The sequence below is a fragment of the Somniosus microcephalus genome, chromosome 11 (genome assembly GCF_052327205.1).
Source record: "Somniosus microcephalus isolate GS21.2 chromosome 11, FLI_Smic_1.0, whole genome shotgun sequence".
In the NCBI taxonomy this organism is placed as follows: Eukaryota; Metazoa; Chordata; class Chondrichthyes; order Squaliformes; family Somniosidae; genus Somniosus; species Somniosus microcephalus.
Window position 1 is genome coordinate 222,767,043 of NC_140997.1, and position 22,356 is coordinate 222,789,398.

Genomic DNA, 22,356 nt, shown 5'->3' on the forward strand with positions numbered 1-22,356 from the left:
GAGTGGTCGACCGGTCCAGAAATACAAAGGGCTGGGGAGCAGTCACCTTTATACTAGGACTTGTGGGAGGAGTCAGCCGAGGCATGTCCAGGCATGTACACAGTGGAATACAAACAGTGGTTTACCACAGTCTTCTGATATCTCACCCAAGTGGTCATTTTTTAAGTATGAGCCGAGACTGAGTGTTAGTAGGCTGTTTGACTGTAGAGGGCACCGTAGCCAAATCCTGTTCCTGTCCTGAATCACACCCAGAGGAGCTTCCTGCCCCGATTGTATAGAAACATAGAAGATAGGAGCAGGAGTAGGCCATTCGGCCCCTCGAGCCTGTTCCGCCATTTAATGAGATCATGGCTGATCATCCAAACTCCGTACCCTGTTCCTGCTTTCTCCCCATATCCCTTGATCCCTTTAGCCTTATTAAATATATTCAAGAAGGAGTTGGATATATTTCTTAAGTTGGCCTCAACTGCCTTGTGTGGTAGAGAATTCCACAGGTTCACCACTCTCTGGGTGAAGAAATTCCTCTGCATCTCTGTCCTAAATAGCTTACCCCTTATCCTTAGACTGTGACCCCTGGTTCTGGACTCCCCCGCCATCGGGAACAGCCTTCCTGCATCTAGTCTGTCTAGTCCTGTTAGAATTTTATAAGTTTCAATGAGATCCCCTCTCATTCTTCTAAACTCTAGCGAATATAAGCCTAATCGACCCAATCTCTCCTCATACGTCATTCCTGCCATCCCAGGTATCAGCCTGGTGAATCTTCGCTGCACTCCCTCCATGGCAAGAACATCCTTCCTCAGATAAAGCGACCAAAACTGCACACAATACTCAAGGTGTACAACTGCAGCAAGACATCCTTGTTCCTGTACTCAAATCCTCTCGCTATGAAGGCCAACATACCATTTGCCTTCTTAACTGCCTGCTGCACCTGCATGTTTAGCTTCAGCGATGGGTGCACAAGGACACCCAAGGTAATCGGTGGAGATCAGGTGGAGCAGATCTCTGCCGATTTTCTTGATTCATTGCGCCCCAAGTGAGATGAAAATCAGGTCGCTGTAGTTTAAAATGGCTGAGAACATTTTACAACTTCGTCTCTATTGACTGGTTCTTGCTGGTCTCCTGCACTTCTGGCCTGTGATCTCTTGCTTAGATGCAATCCCTTTTTTTGTTGTCTCCAGCCTGTGATTGGTGTCCTTGATTAGACTGTGCTCGCTACAGAACATGGAGCATCTTAATATACTACAGCATCCATGCTATAGGAACTTTTTTTTTAATTCATACATGGGATGTGGGCGTCACTGGCAAGGCCAGCATTTATTGCCCATCCTAATTGCCCTTGAGAAGGTGGTGGTGAGCCGCCGCCTTGAACCGCTGCAGTCCGTGAGGTTTGATACAACTGAGTGGCTTGCTGGGCCAATCAGAGGGCAGATAAGAGTCAACCACATTGCTGTGGGTCTGGAGTCGCATATAGGCCAGACCGGGTAAGGGTGGTAGATTTCCTTGCCAAAAGAACATTAGTAAACCAAATGGGTTTTTAAGGACAATCCGGTAGTTTCATGGTCACCATTACCGATACTAGCTTTTTATTGCAGATTATTTAATTAACTAACTGAATTTAAATTCCACAGCTACCGTGGTGGGATTTGAACTCATGTCTCAGGATCATTAGTCCAGGCCTCTGGATTACTGGTCCAGTAACATCACTACTATGCTACCATTCCCATAACTGGAAGCTGAAGGACTGAAGCAACAAAGTTGCTCGCAAAGTTGGAGAGTGGCTTTGCTTTTCTGCTGGCATTGCCGTATAGTAACACTAATTGGCAGGTGTCTGGTTCACTGGCGAAGAGCCCAGCACTGTGTTGTTTCACCTACTAATAAGCCACTGATCTAGTACACTTTGCTGTGAGGAATTTTTAATATAATGTCTCTGAAGAATCAAAATGTGAAGAAGTGTCATAACAAATGTTGTAAATTGTGCAGTATTTTACACATCTGACATTCAAGTTAAAGCACTTCCTTGAATCCGGAGAGCGTTGATTATTCGTCTCTTTGTACAGGAGGTCGTTGGTGCGCTGGTGACTCACGTTTGTAGCGGTTTCACCGCCGAGGTGGATGTCTCGCTCGATGTACTTACAGACTTGGTCTACCAGAGCTCGTCTGCAATGGCTGTCTATGCTGTATTTGTGAAGGTAGGTGGAAGGAATTCTGAGCAGAGAAACAATTTTGTTTTGCATTTTACTTTCAAGAGAAACAGTTAAAGTGTCTAATAATGTGGCACAGCTGGAAAAGTATTTGATTCTCGGTATTCCAGTATCACATGCCATAGCAGATTCCAGGGACTGGATTTTGCAGGGGGTCAGCGGCCGCTATCGGTGGCGGGGCGGGTGGGAAAGTGTTTTTTCCCCCCAGCGGGTCAGGACCCCGCTGTGGACCTGCCGCCACGTGCCTTTACCAAATATCAGGTCTCAGCGCTGAGTAGACCCGACACGCAGCGACGGGGGAGGCAATTAAAATCATTAGTGGCTTGTGTACAACCACTTATCAATGTTTTTTCCCCAGCTTTTTGGATTTGACAGGCCGCCCACTGGTTTCCCGCTGTGCCTAGACCTCGTCTGTGAAGCTGAGGCGGGAGGTCATTGGCCATTGAATCAGCTGATGAGTTGACAGCTTCAAATGTCAAGTCAAAGTTCTCAGCTGATTGAGAAATATTCCCTTAACCACTAGCTTCTCTAAACTGCATTTCCACCACAGATTCAGGATGCTGCAAGTCTTTACACAAGCTTCCATCCAGTCTGATCTCATTACCTCTCCCACCATTGACAGATCGCTTCTGTCATCTCTACATCACCTGCCATCTAGTCCATCAGCATGGGGGGCCCTTGAAACTCTCTCACCTTGGTCCTCCGAATCCCACCACCATCAGCCCCAACACCAGCATCACCAGGCACACCAGCATCACCAACAACACTAACCTTCTCCGCAATCAACTGATGCTGCACAGGACAGAGGTCATCAGTACCCGAGCACATTGCTGCCCAGCAGGCCAGGGATGGCCTTCCCATGGCCAGATTTACTTCACTTGACGCTGTACACCCTGACTGCCACATGATGTTGCCAGGTTGACACCACCCCACACCAACACCATAAAGTATCCCTACAATGCCCAAGCCATTCCTTTCACACTCCTCACCATTGCACGGGGTACTGTTATGTCTCACCATTCACTGCAACTCACCTAAGCCACTTCCAAAGGTACACACAAATCTGTCCAAGAATGCAAAGTGTTGAAAATAAAGGCTTCGGTGTTTGACACCACCTTAACTGAAACTTTACATGAACATTGCATAAAACACCCAAGTGCCTACCCTTGTGTTTTGTTAGTTAGTATGATTGCACTAGGATGAGGGTGAGTGTGAGGGGTCGCTAGTGAGATGGGGAAGTGATAATGTAGATAGAGAGGGATGGGTGGAGGTGCAAGGTAAGTTGGTGTGAGTAAGGATGTGCAGGAGTAGGGTAGAGAAGGCAGAGTGATGGGAATGTGATGAGAGGTGCAGCAGGATGAGGTTGAGTGTGGCTTTGTACCAACGTTCGTGATCTACTGAGATCATTGAAACGTTTGCGGAGAGGTGCAGCAGGATGAGGTTGAGTGTGGCTTTGTACTAACGTTCGTGATCTACTGAGATCATTGAAACGTTTGTGGCACTGCACCCAGGTCCTCCTGACCACATCCCTGCTTGTGCTGTCCACTGCAATGTGCAACCAGGCTGTGTTGATCTCCTGGGGAGGTCTTTTCCACCCATGCGAAGGGATGAGGACCTCGATGTAAGCTTATGGTGGGAGTCATGGGCGAGCCTGGGTGCAGCCCTGCACCTCTCTGCCGTGCTTGTCAGTGTTTGCAGCACCTCAGTGCTGTAGAACACTGACAGCACAACTGTCAAAATCAATTTGTGCATGGTCCCTTTAAGGAAACGGGCTGATGACGCGTCATGAAATGACATCATCAGACCTGCTTCCACTAATTGGCTGGCAAATGGGCTGGGCGGGCTTAACAAGCCCAATCGAGGGAACTTAATTTCAGAGGCTGGGATGGAGACAGCAGCGGGGTCGGGACCCATCACTGATGTCGTCCGCCACGGACCCGCCGAGGTTTGTAAAATCACGGCCCAGGCTTTTCTTTTAACTATCAGCCTTGGCTCAGTGGTAGCATTTTGCCTCTGAGTCAGAAGGTTGTGGGACCACTTCAGAGACTTGAGCACATAATTTGGGCTGACACTTCAGTGCAGTACTGAGGGAGTGCTGCACTGTCAGAGGTGCCATCTTTTCCATTTAATTAAAAACTTAGGCTCTTTCTCCCTTCTCCCGTGCATTTAAAAGATCCCATGGCACTCTTCGAACAATTGCAGGGGGTGTGGGGGGGGGGTTCTCCTAGTGTCCTGACCAATGTTCCCTCTAATTTTTTTGGCCTGCGCGGGACCACCCGATTGATGCGCAGTCGCGCACTTTAAGGGAACATCGGTCCTGGCCATTTATCCCTCAACCAACACCGCTAAAACAGATGATGTCAATGCTGTTTGTAGGACCTTGCTGCGTGCAAATTGGCTACACCACTTGCCTATGTTACAACAGTGACTACTCTTCAAATGTACCTCATTGACTGTGAAATGCTTTGGGACACCCTAAAGGCGTGAAAAGCGCTATATAAATTCAAGTTTCTTTGCCCTTCCTTCCATCCGTCCATTCATCCATCCAAATTAAGGTGAGTCACTCTGGGTTTTGCTGACATATTTCATAGTGCCAGTGACAGATACCTGGGGAATAAGTCTTCTGCCCACCTTCTTAAGTGCACAATAGTGTGTGGCCTTCCTGCACTTTAGAGGTACACGCAAGAAAAATTGCAAGAATGGATCCAAATTTCTATAGGAATAAAGATCGCTGTAGTCTAACTTTCCGAAGTAGCAAAAGAGGAGTGCTTTGAAACATAAAGAAAAAGTAAGAAAGACTTGCATTTATATAGCACCTTTCATGACTTCGGGATGTCCCAAGGTGTTTTACAGCCAATTAAGTACTTTTTTGAAGTCTAGTCCCTGCTGTAATGTGGGAAACGCAGCAGCCAATTTGCGCACAGCAAGCTCCCACAAACAGCAATGTGATAATGGCCAAAAAGTCTGTTTTGTTAATGTTGATTGAGGGATAAATATTGACCAGGACACCGGGGATAACTCCCCAGCTTTTCTTCGAAATAGTACCGTGGGATCTTCTGCGTCCACCTGAGCGAGCAGACGGGGCCTCGGTTTAACGTCTCAGCCGAAAGACAGCACCTCTGACAGTGCAGCATTCCTTCAGCACTGCACTGGAGCATCAGCCTGGATTCCTGTGCTCAAGTCTCTGGAGCGGGACTTGAACCCACAGCCTTCTGACTCAAGAGGCGAGTGTGCTACCCACTGAGCCATGGCTGACACTGTAAAATCAATAAATCTTTAAAAAATGCTACACAGAATTGTATTTTAAATCAGTTCTAAATCCAGTCCTTTTATGCAATGAGTTAACTAAGCAAAAGGACTCCAAGTTATCTGCTTGTCATTGAGACAGTGTTGATTTAATCACGATAACAGGGGAATAAGCCCCGTTTTATAACCTGCCTCTGGAACGCTGAGAGTGGAGCAGGATTGTCGCTACCAGCAATTTAACAGGAGGGATTTTATGAAGACTTAATGCTCCGTTTGTTTGAGGGATGGAGCTTACATCTGTTTCCTATTCTAAATTGCATCTTAATGCACAGAAATTATGAGGGCAGCCCACGTTTCTCCAATAAGTTAGCAGCGCTTTAAAATGGCTCTCGTGGCAATCTTGATTGCATCTTTAGGAAGTTTGTTTTTTACTTCGCAGGGTATCCTGGATTACATGGACAACCTGTCTCCCCAACAGATTAGGAAGCTGTTTTTTGTACTCAGCACACTTGCTTTTTGCAGAGGACAGGAGGGCAGCCACATTCAGGTGAGGGAGAGAATCTGAAAACCCCAGAGGACGCTGGTTTCTCCTGCCTGTGCTCTAGAGCCCTTCAGCCGGTTCGGATGGCGGGTCTGATTAAAACCTGCATTTGTGTATGCAATACAAGTATTTTCTTTACCTACAAGAGCTAGCCCCTGCGGTAATGTTCCACGTTAATTAGAGGGATTGCTAACAGTTGCCTTGTCCTATTCCGCAGGATGACATGCACATTGTTATCAGGAAACAGCTGTCTAATACAACATCCAAATATAAGCGCATTGGGATCATTGGGGCAGTCATGATGGTGGGCTGCATGGCCTATGACAGGTATTGTAACATACATATCATCTCCTCGAATGTTTAATGACTTGGGGGGGGTGGCAAGGCTATAGCAAGGCATTTGAAAGAGTGTGTTATAAATCTCATCATCAAGAAGCTACTTATGAAATAACGCTGGACGGCCAGCTGGTGGCGCCGTCCAAGGAGTATAAATACTCGGGCGTCGGCCCCAGCTTTCCAGGGACATTTTGTAAGACAAGGAACTAGTGAAGTACAACTAGACCTCCATGTTCTGAAACAAGTTGATTAAAGCCTTGCTTTATACTCAAACCAAGTGTGTAGTGAGTTTTATTACGTCAGAGTGGATGGGTGGCTCTTTTTCAGTGAGCCTGATTTTTGCAGAGATGTGAATCTCCAAGCCTGGAAATGAGTAGACAGTACTGCTTTGCAACTAAAGTCGAACCCATCAGTAGTCAAGTAAAAAGTACTTGGATATGCACTTGAAGTGCCGTAACCTACAGGGCTATGGATCAAAAGCTGGAGAGTGGGATTAGACCTGATCGCTCTTTTTCGGCCAGCACAGACTCGATAGGCTGATTGTGAAGGGGTTGGATCGGGTGGATGCAGGGAAGATGTTCCCGATGATGGGTGAAACTAGAACTAGGGGGCATAGTTTTAGAATAAGGGGCTGCTCTTTCAAAACTGAGATGAGGAGGAACTACTTCACTCAGAGGGTGGTAGGTCCATGGAATATGCTGCCCCAAAAAGCTGTAGAAGCTACATCATTACATAAATTTAAAACAGAAATAGACAGTTTCCTAGAAGTAAAGGGAATTAAGGGTTACGGGGAGCGGGCAGGAATTTGGACATGAGTCTAGGTCCGGATCGGTCATGGCCCTGTGGGTAGCGGAGCGGGCCCAGGGGCCGTGTAGCCTGATCCTGCTCCTATTTCGTGTGTCTAATTCTGTTAGATTCGGGAGATGGTTCTGTGATAATAGATTGGCGGTTAGGATCAGATCAGCCATGATCTTATTGAATGGCGGAGCAGGCTCGAGGGGCCGATTGGCCTACTCCTGCTCCTATTTCTTATGTTCTTATGACCTCCTTCTGTGGTGTAAATTTCTATGCTTCTAGCGCCCCTGTGTGACGTGCCTCCCTTAGCCAAGACAGCAGGCAGCAGAGTACCTCGTAGACTTCCAGAGTCAGCCGTGGATCGGTGGTAGCACGCTCGCCTCAGAGTCAGAAGGTTCTGGGCTCAAGTTTCAGTCCAGAGACTTGAGCACAATCCAGTGCAGTACTGAGGGAGTGCTGCACCGTCGGAGATGCCGTCTTTCGGATGTGACCTTAAACCGAGGCTCCGTCTGCTCTCAGGTGGACGTAAAAGATCCCATAGCGCTATTTGAAGAAGAGCAGGAGAGTGCTCCCAACATTTATCCCTCAACCAACATCACTAAAACAGATGGTCATTATCTCATTGCTGTTTGTTGGACCTTGCTGTGCGCACATTTCTGCCACAGGTCTTACATTACAACAGCGACTTCACTTCAAAAATACTTCATTAGCTGTAAAGTGCTCTGGAATGTGCTGAGGTCGTGAAAGGCGCTATATAAATGCAAGTTACTCCTTTCTTTGTTAACTTGGAAGTGGAAGAGAGACCCTGAAAATAATGTAACATTACAAGACCCTTGGCATGGTGCATCGGGAGCACAGTTGATACCAATGGACCATTTATATAAAAACGTCAGGACTAGTTCTGTAACCTGACAGTGTTTGAAACTCCCCGTGGTCTCACTGTTCACCAGACCTAACAGCACTGATGTGAAGGTGCCAATGTTATCAATAAAAAGAACAAGAAGAAAAGCTTGTATTTATATAGCGCCTTTCACGACCACCGGACGTCCCAAAGTGCTTTACAGCCAATGAAGTACTTTTTGAAGTGTAGTCACTGTTGTAATGTAGGAAACGCGGCAGCCAATTTGCACACAGCAAGCTCCCACAAACAGCAATGTGATAATGACCAGATAGTATGTTTTTGTGATGTTGATTGAGGGATAAATATTGGCCAGGACACCGGGGAGAATTCCCCATCTATTCTTTGAAGTAGTGCCACGGTGGGATCTTTTTACGTCCACCATTTAATGTCTCATCTGAAATACAGCAACTCCCAACAGTGCAGCACTCCCTCAGCACTGCGCTGGAGTGTCCGCCTAGATTTTTGTGCTCAAGTCTCTAGAGTGGGACTTGAACCCACAACCTTCTGACTCGGAGACGAGAGTGCTGCCTACTGAGCCACAGCTGACGCAATGAAAAATGGGTGGTTTGTTGTGTGCAAACCTGTAGTCTGTAGATTTGTTGCTGCACAATTACCACATCTATTTATGTATAATTATGTTGTACCGACTGTTGTAAAGCTCAGCATGGATTTCGACAGCACAAACCAACATGGTGAAACTGGTATAATTTCAGCCTGTAAGAATATGGTAAAATATTGTTATCCATGTAGCTAAATTTAAGCCCAAACACAATATCTAAATTCCTGAATGGTGCTTCTTTTCCAGAAGTAAAATTGAAACGTCTTCGTCAGATTTGCCATCCATGAGCAAGGAATCATTCAGACAGGTACGACCGTTTTATAATTTCGATTTTACTTCCTCCCCCTCTTTGGAGCTGCATAAAGCTGCTTGGCTGAAAGCATTGGCATCAGGCATCTGCTATGTGGTATACGAGAGCAGTCCAAAGTGACTCGGCTCGTAGCGTTGAGTGAGATATTTTCTCTTCCACATTTTTCATTTATTTACAGCAGTGGTGTCTGCAATGCGCACTTGTTGATGTTGCTCCATACGACCCGAAACATTACTGAATCAAAAGAATTTGTCACTTCAATTTAAGTAAAAAAATTTTAAAAAATGTATGGAAAGAAAAGTAAAGTAGCTATATACTTCAGCGAAACAAACACTTTATTAATGAAACGTAACTATGAAATACTTACCGTTTAATATATTACATCATAGTCCATTTTTCAGCGGCATTATTATTGAATACTCAGATAGTCTACTGCTCGGGTGTCCTGATTCCAAAATAGTGCAGCTGACTATTAGAAAGAAGAAAGAATTTGCATTTACAATGCATCTTATTGCATCTCTCAGAAACATCCCGAGACACTTCACGTTAAATAAATTGCTGTAAAATAGCCACTGTTATGGGGTAATGCTGACTGGGACACTAGGATAACCCTCTGCCCTTCTTTGAACACTCTCATGAGATCTTTAACTCTCACTCAAACCACTGGAACAGACAGAAGCACCTCAGTGTAACATCTCATCTGAAGGACTGCATCTCTGACAATGTAGCACTCCCTCAGTACTGCTCAGATTATTTGCTCAAGTCCTAGAGTGGAAGACTCAGGTGGGGGTGCTACCAACTGAATCAAGCTGAGACTTATTACCAAAAGGTTTGGTCAGTAAGATAGATTTTATTTCCAAAGAAGCACTGTAAGTTTAAAATAAATCATTCCAAAGATGTGGACTGATCTTTAATTGACTGAAGTTGTAGGCTTTTTAATTGTGGTTTATAGTTCTGTTCAGCATGTAATCTCTCTACATCCTGCAGTCCCTCGTGTTGTCAGAACCCATCGATGGCAGTGTTCTTGTTTTGTTGTTCCTTCTTATTTATTCTGCACGTGACTTTTACTAAGACCACCAAGAAGATAGTCAGTTTGGTTTTGTCATTTTACTAATTTCTGTAACAATTTTATATATTAAGGCCACAGCCCTGCTTGAACTGGTGCGTACCTGCAGTGAGCATTCTCCAGAGGCTGCTGCTCTCTACTATGACGAGTTGGCTAACTTGGTGCAGAAAGGAAACCTGGACCCACAAGTGCAGGTAAAGTACCCATTAGCATTTAGTCATTCACCAATTAACTATTGGATACTCAGATCTGTCCTCAAATCTTGAACCGCAGTCAGTGTGGTGAAGAACAGCTGGTGGGTGGAGAAAGCACAGGAGATTCTGCAGCTAGCTGACAACCATGACGTTTATGGATTCTTTAGTGCAGTCAAGACCACCTACGGGCCAAGCACCCAAGGTCCTACCCCACTGTGGGCCAAGAACGGAGAGGTACTCATCAAGGACAGAGAGGCGGTCAGTGCCCACTGGAAGGAGCACTTCGACGCGAGTGTCCTCAACTCCATCCCGCGGCATGCTACCCGCCACCACCTCAGCACAACCCCAGCCCGACATGAGGTTGAAAAGGCCATCCGACAACTGAAGAACAACAAGGTCTCGGGAGCAGATGGAATCCCCACCGAGCATTAAAGCATGGCGGAGAAGCACTATTGGCGCGAATACATGAACTCAATTCTCTTATTTGGAAGGAGGAGAGCATGCCAGGGGATCTCAGAGGCGCCGTAATTGTGACCATCTTCAAGAAAGGTGACCAGTCCGATTGCGGTAATTACAAAGGAGTTTCCCCTGCTGTCTGCCACAGGGAAAGTCATCGCAAGAATCCTCCTCAATCGCCTTCTCCCAGTGGCTGAAGAGCTCGTCCCAGAGTCGCAATGCGGATTCTGCCCACTAAGGGGCACAATGGACATGATCTTCACCGCGCGTTAACTACAAGAGAAATGCAGGGAACAGCACCAACCGCTGTAAGTGGCCTTCTTTGACCTCACAAAGGCCTTCGACACTGTTAGCCGTGAGGGATTATGGAGTGGCCTCCTCAAATTTGGCTGCCCTCAAAAGTTTGTCACCATCCTCCGCCTGCTTCAGGACAACATGCAAGCCGTGATCCTGACCAACGGATCCACCACAGACCCAATTCACGTACGGACCGGGGTCAAGCAAGGCTGTGTCATCACACCAACGCTCTTCACGATCTTCCTTGCTGCAATGCTCCATCTCACCCTCAGTAAGCGCCCCGCTGGAGTGGAGCTAATCTACAGAACAAACGGGAAACTGTTCAACCTCCGTCGCCTCCAGTCCAGATCCAAGGTCGTCCCATCCTCTGTCATCGAATTACAGTACACAGACGATGCTTGCGTCTGCACACACTCGGAGGTCAAACTCCAAACTATCGTCAGCACCTTCACCGAAGCGTATGAGAGCATGGGCCTTACACTAAACATCCGTAAGGCAAAGGTCCTCTACCAATCTGCCCCCGGCACACAGTACTGCCCCCCAGTTATCAAAATTCATGACGAGGCCTTGGACAACGTGGACCACTTTCCATACCTCGGGAGCCTACTGTCAACAAGGGCAGACGTCGATGACTAAGTCCAACACCAGTGTGCCAGTGCAGTCTTCGGTTGCCTGAGGAACAGAGTGTTTGAAGACCAGGACCTCAAACCTGGCACCAAGCTCATGGTCTACAGAGCAGTAGTGATTCTCGCCCTCCTGTATGCTTCAGAGACACGGACCATGTACAGCAGGAGAGGTACCACCAACGCTGCCTCCACAAGATCGTGCAAATCCATTGGCAGGATAGGCGCACCAACGTCTGTGTTCTCGCTCAGGCCAACATCCCCAGCATCGAAGCTTTGACCACACTCGATCAGCTCCGATGGGCGGGCCACATTGTCCGCATGCCCGATACGAGACTCCCAAAACAAGCGCTCTACTCGGAGCTCCGACACGACAAGAGAGCCCGAGGTGGGCAGAGGAAACGCTTCAAGGACACCTTCAAAGCCTCCTTGAAAAAGTGTAACATCCCCACCGACACCTGGGAATCCCTGGCGCAAGACCGCTCAAAGTGGAGGAGAAGCATCCAGGTAGGCGCCGAACACCTCGAGTCTCTTCGCCGGGAACAAGCGGAAGCCAAGCGCAAGCAGCGGAAGGAGCGCACGTCAACCCAAGCACCCCACCCACCCGCCCCTTCAACCACCGTCTGCCCCACCTGTGACGGAGACTGTAGGTCCTGTATTGGACTCATCAGTCACCTGAGAACTCATATTTTAGTATGGAAGCAAGTCATCCTTGGTTCCGAGGGACTGAGAGAGAGAGAGAGAGAGAGAGAGAGAGAGGGTACTCCCACAGTGCTGTTAGGGAGGGAGTTCCAGGATTTTGACCCAGCGACGATGAAGGAACGGCAATATACTTCCAAGTCAGGATGGTGTATGTGACTTGGAGGGGATCTTGAAGGTGGTGGTGTTCCCATGTGTCTGCTGTCCTTGTCCTTCTAGGTGGAAGAGGTCGCGGGTTTGGGAGGTGCTGTCGAAGAAGACTTGCCGAGTTGCTGCAATGCATCTTGTAGATGGAACACACTGCAGCCACGGTACGCCGGTGGTGGAGGGAGTGAATGTTTAAGGTGGTGGCTGGGGTGCCAATCAAGCGGGCTGCTTTGTCCTGGATAGTATCGAGCTTGAGTGTTGTTGGAGTTGCACTCATCTAGGCAAGTGGAGAGTGTTCCATCACACTCCTGACTTGTGCCCTATAGATGGTGGCAAGGCCTTGGGGAGTCAGGAGGTGAGACACTCGCTGCAGAATACCCAGCTGTTTGTAATTTTTAAACACAGGTTTCATACGTACGTCAAACTGAATAATGGTTAAAATATTAACTGGCCAGATGCCTGTTACAAATTATTTATAGGTCATTGCCACATGGTTACCTATGGTCATGAAATAAATTCATTCATGGATTGAGACCAATGGATGTGCTTTCAAATGGTTAAACAGGACATTTTATATGCTTCATATTAAAAACAATTTTTTTAACATCTATTTATGTTTAAGGTTAACATGTATTGACTTAGCGAAGTAAAATGAGATGGGAGAAAGAAAAGGTGAAAAGTGAAAATTATGTTGGAAATTTGGAGGGTGTAGGGCAGGAGAACAACAACAACAACAACTTGTATTTATATAGCACCTTTTAACATAGTAAAATGTCCCAAGGCGCTTCACAGGAGTATTAAAAGACAAAAAATTTGACACCGAGCCACATAAGGAGAAATTAGGGCAGGTGACCAAAAGCTTTGTCAAAGAAGTAGGTTTTAAGGAGCGTCTTAAAGGAGGAAAGAGAGGTAGCGAGGCGGAGAGGTTTAGGCAGGGAATTCCAGAGCTTCGGGCCGAGGCAACAGAAGGCACGGCCATCAATGGTTGAGCGATTATAATCAGGGAGGCTCAAGAGGCCAGAATTAAAGGAGCGCAGATATCTCGGTGGGGGGGGGTGGCGGCGGGTTGTGGGGCCGGAGGAGATTACAAAGATAGGGAGGGGCGAGGCAATGAATACTTGATTAACCACAAGTAAAATCTTTTTTTCCGCCTTGTAATTATAATGTTTGGGCTAGTGACTTTCAAAAGTGTACAATAGTTTTCTGTACATACTGATCCTGGACAGTAAGCTAGAGCTTCATATCAGCAGCTATGTAGATGCTCTGGCATCCAGCTATTTTTTTTGTCAGCATACTGAATTCTTGAAAAGTTTGTCTAAAAGGATGGACTGTTTTGATTTCTGCTTCTTGCTTCCACGTGCATCTGCTTCTGATTCCCTACCCCATTCCACATCCCTTCCTTTGAATCCTTTGTGTTTATGGAGAGATGCGAAGTAGAGGTCAAGCACTTTCTTATGGGGCGGGAGAAGTCACTCGGCATTCGAGCACAGCTCTAAATGGTTGTTTTCGGGGTGGTTTTTAAGACCGAGGATGGAAATGGTGCGGCGGCTCTCCGTTGAGGATTGTATATGGTGTAAGAAGACCCAAGAATCAGAGAAAAACATCTCTACTCCGGTGGAGTTTTATCCTCAGCATCAACAAAAAACCCCCACAGGTGGGTGTGTGTATAATTACAGAAAATGAGCAAAGTTGGAGGGAAATGCCATAAAATACAGTAGTGGCACAAGTGAAATTGTGTCCTGCTTCTCTGATTTAGCATCAATGTGTTGTGCCACCATATGTATGTCTGTATAATACACCTTTTAAAAATAAAATGGCATAGATGTGCAGGAAAAAAATATTCAACATTGCAGTAAGCACCTTTCTCCTTTTGTTCATCACTAGGAGTTGATTGGAAAAAGTGTACTTGATGATTTTCAAGAGGACTTCGTTGTAGATCTGCTGCCAGAAACAGATGGGTAAGCTACGAAAAACATTTGGTATTATTGCTGGTTCATGCATGGCCAAAGTTATATTTGAGTTCAGTAGGACACCATTTATCCCTAAAACAATCGTAACATTAATCCAGTATGCAGATCATTGCTAATGGGATAAGTGTCAACCCTGCACGTCTCAAAACTTTGCAAGAGCAAATTATTGGACAGATACAGGTTATGGATGGTTGGAAACATAGGGCAGGATTTTCATTGGGCCGTGGAGGCGGGATTGGAGACGTGTGGGGGGGTTAAAATCCCGAAATTGGGGGGCCCGAACCCATCCCGCCCCCAACCCGCCTCCATGCCAGTTTCAAAGGAGGCGGGTACCCGACCCACACTGGAACCCGCCTCCCCGAGGCTGGAAGGGGATTAGTGCCAATTAACTGCCTGTTACAGGATATCCATCAATATCAAATTACCTTCGATCCCCGAGGTACAAAGAGTGAAGACCACAGAGCCGCCTCTGTAGACGAGAATCGCTTTGCCCGATTTAAAGCGAGTCTGATATCCCATTTGAGACTTCAATATTTATACCCTTTTTCAGTTGTATCCCATAAAGTTTCTGCCAGTCCAAGTTTATTATCACTATTCATCTTTCTGCCGACCTCTGCAACTCTTACTGCTACATCGGCAATAGTGATTGGGAGTTTTTACCATATAGGTGTGAAGGCAGATGTCCCTTATTTCATGTGTCATCTTTACGAGGGCAGATGTTCCTTATCTTATGTGCCATCTTTAAGAAGTTTAATTTAAATCACTTATCCAGGGTTGACCATGGTTCTGTTTCCAAAAGGCCAGCCACTCGAAGCCACCCATTCTTCTGTTTCAATAAGGTTATTTATTCAGGGTCAACAACTTGCCCTGTTTCAATAGCCAGAATTCTTTCATAGCTATTTCATAGTTAGGTTTCTAAATTTCCAAACCCAGTTTGCCATGTTTACAAGGTAGAGTTCCTTATAAGGTACTCTTCAGGGTCAATCACTGCCTTATCTCAACAAGGCCAGAATTCTTTCATAAGATGGTGTATTTTTCTAAAAAGGCTATATAGTATATTTTTCTGAAAAGGTTATATAGTATATTCCTTCACAGTACGCCATGAAGTATAGACTGTACGTTCCACCATGGAAGAGAAATGGTCATAGAGGAAAGAATGCAAAGCAGTGCTTTTGTGGGTAATCTAAACTACTGTTCAATTCTGTTATTTTCCCCCTGTAGAAACTTTTTTTTGTGAATTTGTGTTCGTATAAATGCAAGTCTTTCTTTCATTGAGGGATGTTGGTGATGGGCACCCAGTGGCCTCATGAAACACTCATAGATCTGAGATAGTATGGTTAGTTGGAGAGTAAAGCACCCTCAACCTTCCCCCCCCCCCCCCCCCCAAAACAACATTCCTCAGCTCCAACTTTAGAAGAGCACCCCAGTGTGACATTTTTCTAGTTACCGCACCAACTATCATGTGGTCTCTCTCAGCGATATTTCCAATTGGTGCTGAATTAGGGGCGCTTTTGGATTATAGACCCTTGTCATTAGAAGCTGGATTGAGACTGCCTGAACTAATTTCATGCAGGTCCCTTACAGAGTGATCTATCAGTCAGGTCTGTGTTTGAACCCAGAAGTGAAAGGTCAGTGTTTTAATTCAATATCATACTTGGTCTCTCCCGTTGTGCAGTTCTGTGAGCCACACATAGCTGTTAATGCACATGCTGTTGATTCTTTCAGTAAATACCTGCTGCCACTGAAGTCCATGTATAATCTGGATGAAGAGGAGAGTGAAGGTGGGATTGTTATCAACCTTCTACCGCTGCTGTCCAACAGCATGATTAGCACTGGCTTTGAAAGAGCACCTGGCAAACAAGGGACCAAAAAGTAAGAATAATTGGTCTTTAGTTATAATGGGAATTTTAACCTTAACAAAAAAAGGGTGGGTTTGGAGCATGAGGGTAGTTAAATTGTTATAAATCGGATTCCCGACCTGAACCGCCTCCAATCCACCCACTTCCAGTTTTAACGGAGGCGGGACGGGAACCAGGATGGGAGTGGGCAGCCAACCTGCTCCCAGGAGGCGGGATGTCAATTTAAATATAATGAGGCTGGAAGCCTCTTTTTTAACCTCCATTTTGTTTTTAACTGCATGTGGACGGGTTTTACACACTTCGTAAAACCTGGCAGTTACAGCAAGGGGGGGCTGCTGCATCCAGGAGGTAAGTGCTTTTATACCTACCTCCTGGATCCAGGGTCCCTACCTAGCACATCCACCGCAATCAGAGACACCCCCCTCCAACGAGGCCTCCGATCACACACCCAGGCCTCCCCCCACCCCCAATCATCCGGAGGCCGGTCATGATCCTCCGGTGGCCTGCCATGATCTTCCCTTCACCGTCCCCGCCCCCGATCATCCGGCCCGATCCTCTCTTTCCCCCCCCCCCCCCCCCCCCCGCCGCCCGATATTCTGCCCGACACCCCCCCACCCAAACCACCCGATCCTTTTAACAGCCTGGCCCCCACGCGAACCCTTTCGCCCTCCTCTGTGCGGCCTAGTGCCCCAGGCCTACCAGCCCGCAGCCAGCCAGCCCCTCAATCCGATTTAAAATTAACAATTGATCTCTCATCAATTGCCGTTTGCGGAAGAGAGTTCCAAACTTCTACCACCCTTTGTGTGTAGAAGTGTTTCCTAATTTCACTCCTGAAAGGTCCAATTTGCAGCCAATTTGCGCACAGCAGGGTCCTTCAAACAGCAGTGTTCACCTGTTTTTGATGAACAGATCGACCAGATCATCTGTTTTTGTTATGTTGGTTGAGGGATAAATATTGGCCAGGACACCGGGGATAACTCCTCTGCTCTTCTTTGAAATAGTGTCATGGGATCTTTTATGTCCGTTAAAGTCGGCAGGGCCTGCGGGAAACCAGCCCTCAGAGTCACCCGCCCCAACCTGCCTTCCACCTTAAAATCCAGCCCAATGTCTTCATTGCTTTAACAAGAATTTCATCATAAAACAATGGACAACATGGATATGACTTGCTTTTTTTTAAAAAAAAAGGTAAAGAGCAAAATGGTTTTTCCTTGTCATTTTTAGGTGTATTTCTCCTGTGAGTCTCGCTTCCTTTTTCCGTCTGCTGAGATTCTGTGAAGAGGTGCAGCACAGTGGAAACTTGGAGGAGATCGACGCTTTGTTAGGTAGGCTCTGCAGTGCTCAACGCTGAATAGAAAAAGGGTCATCTTTGGAAAAAATCATTTTAGCTGAAGTTGATTTTTATCCCAGGTGGCTAGTAGTTTCCTGTCATGTGGGGTATCTGCTAATTTTGCAAATAATGTGATTCAAGTACATTAAAAAAAAAGTATTATCTATAAATGTATTTATGGGTAACGGGCTACTTGCCAATATCACTCTTAACTCTGGCTACTAGGAGGAATGCTAGTGGTCCAGGACAACATATTTCCCTCCCTGACACCCAAATCTTAATTTTTTTCCCCTTCCTTTGTCACTGCTTAAGTACCTATCTGTGATAGGACATCTATAGTTATAAACACATTAATTGAGAATTTCAGATACAGACCTATGTCATGTCGCTACGTAATGCACATCAGAGCTCCAATACACTGCGACACCTTATGGGGAAGTACTTCAGCTGTGGCTCAGTTGGTTGCACACTCACCTCTGAGTTAGAAGGTTGTGGGTTCAAGTCCCACTCCAGTGCAGTGCTGAGGGAGTGCTGCACTGTCGGAGGTGCCTTCTTTCGGTGGACGTAAAAGATCCCATGGGCACTATTTCAAAGAGGAGCAGGGGAGTTATCCCCGATGTCCTAGCCAATAGTTATCCCTCAACCAACATAACAAAAACAGATGATCTGGTAGATCTGTTCGTCAAAAACAGATGAACACTGCTGTTTGTGGGACCTTACTGTGCACAAATTGGTTGCCGCGTTTCCCACATTACAACAGTAACTACACTTCAAATGTACTTCATTGACTGTAAAGCGCTTTTGAGACATCTGTTGGTCGTGAAATGCGCTATAGAAATGCAAGTCTTTCTTTTCCATTGCTGGGGCCTGCCAATCTTGGTGAACTTACATTTCTATCACGCTCTTCACATGTCTTTACAATCAGGAGGAAAAGCATATGGTGCATGTTGAGCTCAGGGAAAAGGAAGGGAATGGAGATGCTAGGATATTAAGGGGAACAGATAGGATAGATAGAGGGAAACTATTTCTGCTGGTTGGGGATTCTAGGACTAGGGGGGCATAGTCTAAAAATTAGAGCCAGACCTTTCAGGAGTGAAATTAGGAAACATTTCTACACACAAAGGGTGGTAGAAGTTTGGAACTCTCTTCTGCAAACGGCAATTGATGCTAGATCAGTTGTTAATTTTAAATCGGAGATTGATCGCTTTTTGTTAACTAAAGGTATTAGGGATGTGGGCAAATGCGGGTATATGGAGTTAGGTTGCAGATCAGCCATGATCTCATTGAATGACGGAACAGGCTCGAGGGGCTGAATGGCCTACTCCTGTTGCTATGTTCCTAGGATGGGGAAGCAGAGGCATGGTCAAGGAGGAGGGTTTTAAGTAGGTTTTTGAGATTAGAGAGGGAGGGAACTGGATGGAGAGTTCCACAGCACAGGACCCGAGAGACAGGGGTGAGAAGTCCAGTATATGAAGAGTGGAAGCTGCGTACAGAAAAATAAGCCAGGAGGCGATTGAGTACGGACTAGGGGGAAAAAAAACTCAATTTCCGTGCACTAACCTCTCGCTTCCTGTCTAGAACAAAATGTTTCCAAGCATGTTTCCCCATCCTCACCCAGCACATGAGTGCAAAAGACAAAGCTGAAGCGTTTGCAACCACCTTCAGCCAGAAGTGCCGAGTGGATGGTCCATATCGGCCTCCTCCTGAGGTCCCATCCACCACAGAAGCCAGTCTTCAGCCAATTCGATTCACTCCATGTGATATCAAGAAACAACTGAGCGCACTGGATACAGAAAGGCTGTGGGCCCCGACAACATCCCAGCTGTCGTGCTCCAGAACTAGCCGTGCCTCGAGCCAAGCTGTTCCAGTACAGCTATAACACTGGCAGCTATCCGATAATGCGGAAAACTGCCCAGGTATGTCCTGTCCACAAAAAGCAGGACAAATCCAATCCGGCCAATTACCGCCCCATCAGTCTACTCTCAATCATCAGCAAAGTGATGGAAGGTGTCATCGACAGTGCTCACCAATAACCTGCTCACTGCTGCTCAGTTTGGGTTCCGCCAGGACCACTCTGCTCCAGACCTCATTACAGCCTTGGCCCAAACATGGACAAAAGAGCTGAATTCCAGAGGTGAGGTGAGGGTGACTGCCCTTGACATCAAGGCAGCATTTGACCGAATGTGGCATCAAGGAGTCCTGGTAAAACTGAGGTCACTGGGAATCGGGGGGAAAATTCTCCACTGTCTGGAGTCCTACCGAGCACAAAGGAAGATGGTTGTGGTGGTTGGAGGTCAATTATCACAGCCCCAGGACATCGCTGCAGGAGTTCCTCAGGGCAGTGTCCAAGGCCCAACCATCTTCAGCTGCTTCATCAATGACCCTTCATCAGAAGTGGGGATATTCGCTGATGACTGCACAGTGTTCAGTGCCATTCGCAACTCCTCAGATAATGAAGCAGTCCATGTCCATATGCAGCAAGACCTGGATGACATTCAGGCTTGGGCTGATAAGTGGCAGGTAACATTTGCGCCACACAAGTGCCAGACAATGAATATCTCCAACAAGCGAGCGTCTAAACAGCGCCCCTTGACATTCAACGGCATTACCATTGCAGAATCCCCACCATCAATATCCTGGGGGGTTACCATTGACCAGAAACTTAACTGGACCAGCCCCATAAACACTGTGGCAACAAGAGCAGGTCAGAGGCTAGGTTTTCTGTGGCGAGTGTCTCACCTCCTGACTTCCCGAAGCCTTTCCACCATCTACAAAGCACAAGTCAGGAGTGTGATGGAATACTCTCCACTTGCCTGGATGAGTGCAGCTCCAACAACACTCAAGAAGCTCGACACCATCCAGAACAAAGAAGCCTGCTTGATTGGCACCCCATCCACCACCTTAAACATTCACTCCCTCCACCACCGGCGCACCGTGACTGCAGTGTGTACCATCTACAAGATGCACTGCAGCAACTCGTCAAGGCTTCTTCAGCAGCACCTCCCAAACCCGCGACCTCTTCCACCTAGAAGGACAAGGACAGCAGGCGCATGGGAACACCACCACCTCCAAGTTCCCCTCCAAGTCACACACCATCCTGACTTGGAAGTATATCGGCCGATCCTTCATCGTCGCTGGGTCAAAATCCTGGAACTCCCTCCCTAACAGCACTGTGGGAGCACCTTCACCACACGGACTGCAGCGGTTCAAGGAGGCGGCTCACCACCACCTTCTCAAGGGCAATTAGGGATGGGCAATAAATGCTGGCCTTGCCAGCGACACCCACATCCTATGAACAAATTTTAAAAAATGTTTCCAAGCACCTCTTCCAACAATATTTCTTTATCTTTTTTCCTCCGTGAGTTCAAAATATTTGTGGAAAAAGGATCATCTGATGTGAAACTTGAGAGAACCTCAGAGTGGCTCAAGAGGGTTCTCTGGTGGTAAAACCTATTACTGCAGCATTGTAGTGCTGATTTAAATTTGCGTTCCACAGTAGAGCGTTTTACACACTTGTCAAATTAAGGGCCCAGTATTTTTTCAAGTCCAATTATCCCTGATTGGTAGATTTGAAAATGAACAGAAATCTGTAATTCACAAGTGTGAAGGTCAAAAATGTATTTTTTTTAAAAACTTCCTTTTTATGTATTTCTTTCTTCCTCCCTCTTCTGAAGGTATGAAATCTTGTTATGGTTAAGTTCCATGGGTATTCGAGACAATAAATACAAGATAGTCATCAATAAATCCAAAAGGGAATTCAGGAGAAACTTCTTTACCCAGTTAGTGGTGAGAATGTGGAGCAAGGAATAGTTGAGGCGACTATCCTGGATGCATTTAAGGGGAAGCTAGATAAGTACATGAGGGAGAAAGGAATAGTAGGATACGTTGATGGGGTTGGATGAAGATAGGTGGGAGGAGGCTCGTGTGGTGCCTAAACACCAACATAGACCAGTTGGGCCGAATGGCCTGTTTCTGTGCTGTAATTACTATGTAATTGTCCAGTATCTCTCCCAAGTGACCAGTCTTCATATGTGAGTGTGGACAGTGAGTATTAAGGGCCCATTCTTATCCAACAGGCTTTCCATAGAATTATATCAAAATTAGAACACGGAAATAGGCCATTTGGCCCAACCAGTCCATGTTGGTGTTTATACTCCACATGAGCAGTCGTCCTGATCCTAAATTAAAAGCAGAAAATGCTGGAAACACTCAGCAGGTCAGGCAGCCTCTGTGGAGAGAGAAACCGAGTTAACGTTTCAGGTCCTCTTGTCTAGACCCATCTTTTGTTTCTTTACTTGCCCCATTGCCATCTCCTTTTGCCTTGCACCATCAGCCCTTTTGTCATTTTTCCCTGACCCTGCACTTGCTTAAAACCTGTTCCATCTCTTAACTTTTTCCAGTTCTGACAAAAGGTCATCGACCTGAAACGTTAACTCTGTCTCTCTCTCCACAGAGGCTTCCTGACCTGCTGAGTGTTTTCCAGCATTTTCTGTTTATATGTCCGATTTTCAGCATCCGCAGTATTTTGTTTTTGTTTTAGTCCTAATCCTATGTGCCTGCTCGGTTCCCATATCCCATTATTTACCTTCCCTTCAACCACCTATCTAGCCTATTCCAGTGGATCACTCGATAGAGACCAGAAACAGGCATCTGCTTTTTTTTCTGCCCCCCCCCCCCCCACGCTCCGTAGACCATCAGTACTGAAGGCAATTGTAATGCCTATTGATGTTCTGGCTGCAATCAGGCATTTTAGGTATCTGTCTGGAGCACTGCTTAGTTTAAATACAAAAGAATCGGGAGCAGGAACCCTTGCTAATTTTGCTTCTTTC

General features: G+C 46.4%; 1 protein-coding gene across 1 annotated transcript in view; it reads left to right on the forward strand.

Moving 5' to 3' along the window:
* The window catches only part of fancd2 (FA complementation group D2), a 129,472-nt gene that overhangs the window by 61,971 nt on the left and 45,145 nt on the right, over window positions 1–22,356 (forward strand). The window contains exons 16-23 of the mRNA XM_086002033.1: window positions 2,058–2,189; window positions 5,887–5,994; window positions 6,206–6,315; window positions 8,826–8,886; window positions 10,030–10,149; window positions 14,256–14,329; window positions 16,067–16,213; window positions 17,422–17,522. Of these exons, the coding sequence (XP_085858159.1) occupies window positions 2,058–2,189; window positions 5,887–5,994; window positions 6,206–6,315; window positions 8,826–8,886; window positions 10,030–10,149; window positions 14,256–14,329; window positions 16,067–16,213; window positions 17,422–17,522 (853 nt within the window). The remainder of the gene's footprint in view (window positions 1–2,057; window positions 2,190–5,886; window positions 5,995–6,205; window positions 6,316–8,825; window positions 8,887–10,029; window positions 10,150–14,255; window positions 14,330–16,066; window positions 16,214–17,421; window positions 17,523–22,356) is intronic.